The 4,876-nt window shown below is 36.9% G+C and overlaps 1 protein-coding gene across 1 annotated transcript; it reads left to right on the forward strand.

Annotated features, from left to right (window-relative positions):
- The first annotated feature begins 487 nt into the window (after positions 1-487).
- RGS1 (regulator of G protein signaling 1) lies at positions 488-4,089 on the forward strand. The gene is made up of 5 exons (XM_027658594.1): positions 488-655; positions 1,043-1,126; positions 1,753-1,814; positions 2,361-2,524; positions 3,213-4,089. The coding sequence occupies exons 1-5, from the start codon at positions 555-557 to the stop codon at positions 3,396-3,398; spliced, it is 597 nt and encodes a 198-aa protein (XP_027514395.1). The 5' UTR covers positions 488-554; the 3' UTR covers positions 3,399-4,089.
- The last annotated feature ends 787 nt before the right edge of the window (positions 4,090-4,876 follow it).

Below are 4,876 nucleotides of genomic sequence, written 5' to 3' on the forward strand. Positions count from 1 at the left end.
CCAATATAGTATTCTAGTTTGAAATGTAATTGGTGACTTGCATATAACTTGTTGCATATGTAACTTTAATACTGGAGTATCTTACAGTACTTTTTTCTAGTATTCTGCTAAGCCCATCTAATTAATTGAAAATTTCAGGTCATGGGCATGTAACAGGTGAATTTTATGAAGAAAAAGACTGCAGTATTTGCAGCTCATTTGATAAAATCAAGAAATATTTCTTATTTGCAAGTACCAATCAGAAAGGGACAAGGATTCAAAGTTCTAGAGGAGATTCTTTTTTTGGGGGGGGGTAACAGACACACAGTGTCATCCGGTTTAACATCAACCACAAGACACCGCTGTCTGTTTTCTTTCTCAAAAGACTCACGTCACTGTGCACTGAAAAAAGGGAACTTCCAGTTTGTGGTGAGGATACATGATAAACAGATCTGTTCACACCAGCTAGAAGGACTGCCTGCGTCAATAAAAGGCAGCAGCAGAGGCAGAGAGCTGACATTTGGTGCTTGGAGGATTATCACTGCAAAAGTTGCTTCATATTGAAGTTAAGTAAAATGCCAGGATTTTTTTTTTCTCACAACATGACTGAATTAAATGGAAGAGAAGACCGCAAGCTTGCAGAAGGCAAAATCCATAAAAAGAAGCAAAAGTCTTTGTAAGTATATACAACTCAGTACAAACTTTAACGTATTAGAAGTGAAAATAACACTCTGCTAATCCTGGAGATTAAGAATTAGCACTGTGTTTCAGGCTAGATGACTGCAAAAGCCTGCTCAAAGCCCAGGACTGCAGCAACATTAAAAAAGGCTTGAGCTGAGGCATATCAATTAATTGATTGCTTTAAGTAATCAGAAGTAGATTTGGAAACAGGGGGGGGGGCTCTTTGTCTTTTCAAAAAAATTGCTTGGGTACGTAGCTTCCCAGACTTCAGTCATAGGATGGACCTGTCTGTTTCTGTTTAAAAGTTTGAAGAAAATTTAAGTGGACTTTAAATGCAACTGTAATTTTAATGGATTACAAAATTATCTGTTCATTGTTTCAGTGGTGCAGATCTCAAAAACTATTTGAAGTGCATGGTACCACATATTGAATCTGAGATCAAGACTTCTAACACTAGAAATGTCATGTAAGTACTGAGATAAAACAAGTTATAAAATATAATCATAGCTAGTTTACAATGTAATAAACTACTTAATTTCTAAACTACTAGAACAACAAATATTGTAATGCCTAGAATTTCCAAACTGCAAGAGAGGTGAACATTAGTAAATAGAAATTATTCATGGAGTTAGAGATGTTTTCTTAGTGATTTGATGTATTTGCATAAAATAGTGAGGGAGAAGACACCTCAGTTAAATCCATTTTCATCAGAAGGACATTGGTATCTATTCTCTAAAGATTTACAAGAAACAGTGCTTCACACTTAAGTGAAGAGCAGGAGGTATTACCATTCTTGCAGAAATTTGGAAATAGAAGTACAGGTACAAAATTACTTTATTGCAATTACAGTAGAAGTTTATCTTCTTGGGAACTGAATTCAGGACAACATGATAGTTGCACATTTTTCCATCTCTGATTATTTTCCTCAAAATAGGCTGTCTCCAGGGTCTCAAATTATGAGAAAACCATAAGTTTAGTAAATACCTGGTATACATATTCCTAGATTATTATAATAAAATTTATCTCCTTCAGATGTGCAAAAAAACCCCCATGACTTCTTGCCTGAAGTTTTTCTTTCTCTTGTTATCTTAGGCTTTCTACAGAGGAAGTTATTCAGTGGTCACAGTCTTTGGAAAAGCTCTTGGCCAGCCAAAGTAAGTCTATTACTTCAATATGACTCTGAGGACAAAATTTTATCCAACCTCACCAAACAGGCAAACCTGTAGCATTATATAAACACTGCCAGAGAACAGCCAGTTGCATTCCAGTTTTGTACAGCTCTTCTGTAACATGGCCACTAGTACAGCTTTGTTTCCAAGTTGATTTTTTTCTTCTTTCCATTTTCAGTATGGCAAATAACCCCCAAATAACTCATTTCAGTGCTTTTAGTTCAGTCTTCTATCCTTGAATAATACATCAGTCTAACTTGGAATTTTCTCTCCACTTGTACCTTAAGACAATCTGTTCAGGAAGGACTAGAACCCACTGATATAATATGGTACTCAGAGTCTAGATCTAAAAACACTGAACATAATTATGAAGACTCCCACCAGCCTTAATATTAGACTATCTGTAGTATGGTAAAGAAGGGAAGAACAGTGTATTTTGGCAAGATTTTATATCAGATTTCAATACAACTCCTGCTATTTACTTTATCCTTTCTGCTCAGTAAGTGAAGATGTATTTGTGTTTGGCTTTAGGTGGTCAAGGTGTCTTTCGGGAGTTCCTGAAGTCAGAGTTCAGCGAGGAAAACATCGAGTTCTGGTTGGCTTGTGAGGATTACAAGAAAACCAACTCTGATCAGTTACATGGCAAAGCAGAGAGGATTTACGAGGAGTTTGTTCAGTCAGATGCTATTAAACAGGTATGTACAGAGTCAGCCAGTGCACTGTTACAGTACAAGGATTCTGGATAGTCAGAAAATAGAAATGTAGTTTCACTAAGGTACTCACACATTCACTCAGTTACATAAGAGGAAGAGACAGACACATGTTTTCATGACCATAATTGCATCATTGCTGTCTTCAGCCATGAGATTGTCAGATCTCACAGAGTCACAGGATACAGGCCAGTACTTGGCAGCACCACTAGCAGAGCTCAGCAAAGGCCTCAGCAGCTTAGCACATGATGCTTCTTGCTGAGTCAGCCCAGTTTGAATTACTGATGGTGTCTGTAGATCCTTAGTTTGCTAGCAGAAGTACCATGGGTAATTTCTTGTCTTTTAAAATATGTGGACTTTCTAGAAAATTGAAAGTTCTGTATGTTGGTCATATTTCAAACTGGAGACAATCAACACAAGATTTCTCTCTTTAACTGGAGGCTTTTCCTCCAAGTAGTCCATTGTTGAGCTGTATTACTTCTGACTCCATAAGAAACTGCACTTCTATAGTGAACAGCAATTTCAGTGCCTAACTGGAATATAAGTACCTAAATTCCCTCACTTTGCAGTTCTGACATTGAACCATCACACTGAGTTCTAAGGCTGAAAACATTAGATATAGAAAGAGAGTACATTTTTAAGTTTTCAATGGCATTTGTTATTTCCTTTCCAGATCAATATTGACTATCAGATGAGAGAAGCAACAGCCAAAAAGGCTCAAGACCCAACTCACACAAGTTTTGATGAAGCCCAGAAAACAGTGTACACCCTTATGGAAAGGGATTCATATCCCAGATTTTTAAAATCCAAAACCTACCTGAACCTTTTGAACCAGTTGCAACCCAACACTTCAAAATAAAGTGTTTGAGGCAGTGAAGAGCCAGGTAAACTCTGTGTCAAGTATCCTGACAAGATCCTTCAGGGTGGTTGGATCTTGGCAAGGAAAATCCCTGCCTTGGGAGGAAGAGTACGAGGGAGATGCAAAAAGCTCCACAGCCAAGACAATGCAGGATAAAAGCTGGCAAGGCTGTCACAAGGGTGAGATCAGCACAGGGAGAAAATCCTCTCCTCCCATACACCATGGAGTCAAGACAGGATATGGATACTATTTGTTGTTTGACCTACACTATGAACATTGAAACAAATCTTAGATCCCAAAGAACTGTTGATTATTAGGAAGTGCAAGACTATCAAGCTGAGTACTGGGAAAAGATTATCAAGTTCAGAAGAAAAACAAGGATGACTGACAATTTTGTGCATAATAAGAAAATGTTCAGACAAGACTGATAGCTTTCATAAAAATCTGTGAAGTGTTAATAAGTGAGTGTGAGCTCCATGATGCTATTGTGTTATGTAAATATATTATAAATTGACATGTATTAAAATTTATGTTTTAAATTATATAAGAATTATATAAGCTGTACTTCTAATAAGTTTGTACTCAACAGGCAGGTATGTAGCATCTTTGCTCTTTAATTTATTGCAAAATAATAAGCAACTCTTCAATGAAATCTACTTAAAATAAAGTTTTATTGTCATTTTGTATCTTATTTTAAGTGATCTTTCAACCATAATTACTGAAGTATTGAAACATGACTCCCTTCCATCCCACTGTACCACTACTCATCCTCTTATCCAAATATTAATTTTGCCACCAGGACTTGTCTCTTTTTATTCATTTTACACAACCATAACCTTAGTTATCTGGAGTAGGTGATCCTGACCAACACAGATCCATCCTCACAACCCTCGAGAAAGAACAAACAAACAAAAAATAGAACAAACAAAACCCCTCAAAACACACACAAAAAAGAGGAGCAGGTCTAAACTTCCTCCCTGTTTTTCATACTGCCCCAGCTAACAGCACTTCAAACCAATCTCAAATACAGAAATTGTTTAACCACTGAACTCATAGTTCAATCCTCTTTTGACACTAATGATGTGTTGAGCACACAGATCACCCATGGTTGCTTATGCAGAGAGGCAGCAATCAAGAGAGGTTCATCAGCAGTCCCATTGCTTGTGATATCACCTTGGCAAGATCCAGACTGTACCTTACAATACCAATATTAGCATCAAAGATCATGTGATTTCAATGCAAATGTTGAGTAGCCTATACCACAGTGGGTGGTGATGAGAACTAAAGTAAAAGAAGAAAAGTTTTGTGATTATGCTTGAACTATGTAACTATGAACACGAGTACCACCAAAACTAAAGTGTTTGAGATCTTGTGACATTAGAGTTTACAATGAAAAATAAAACAAAGAGTGCCCTGGTCTTAATGAGTTACCATCATGAGATACTGGTATCACATGGGTGGCAATATAAGATTTTCTC

The sequence above is a fragment of the Corapipo altera genome, unplaced genomic scaffold (genome assembly GCF_003945725.1).
Source record: "Corapipo altera isolate COAL_440 unplaced genomic scaffold, ASM394572v1 79, whole genome shotgun sequence".
In the NCBI taxonomy this organism is placed as follows: domain Eukaryota; kingdom Metazoa; phylum Chordata; class Aves; order Passeriformes; family Pipridae; genus Corapipo; species Corapipo altera.

Excerpts from the sequence above, each read along its gene's own strand:
- RGS1 (XM_027658594.1), top strand. The coding sequence starts at position 555 with ATGCCAGGATTTTTTTTTTCTCACAACATGACTGAATTAAATGGAAGA. Across the intron at positions 1,127-1,752 it reads TCTAACACTAGAAATGTCAT|GCTTTCTACAGAGGAAGTTA; the intron begins GTAAGTACTGAG and ends TTGTTATCTTAG. Across the intron at positions 2,525-3,212 it reads AGTCAGATGCTATTAAACAG|ATCAATATTGACTATCAGAT; the intron begins GTATGTACAGAG and ends TTTCCTTTCCAG.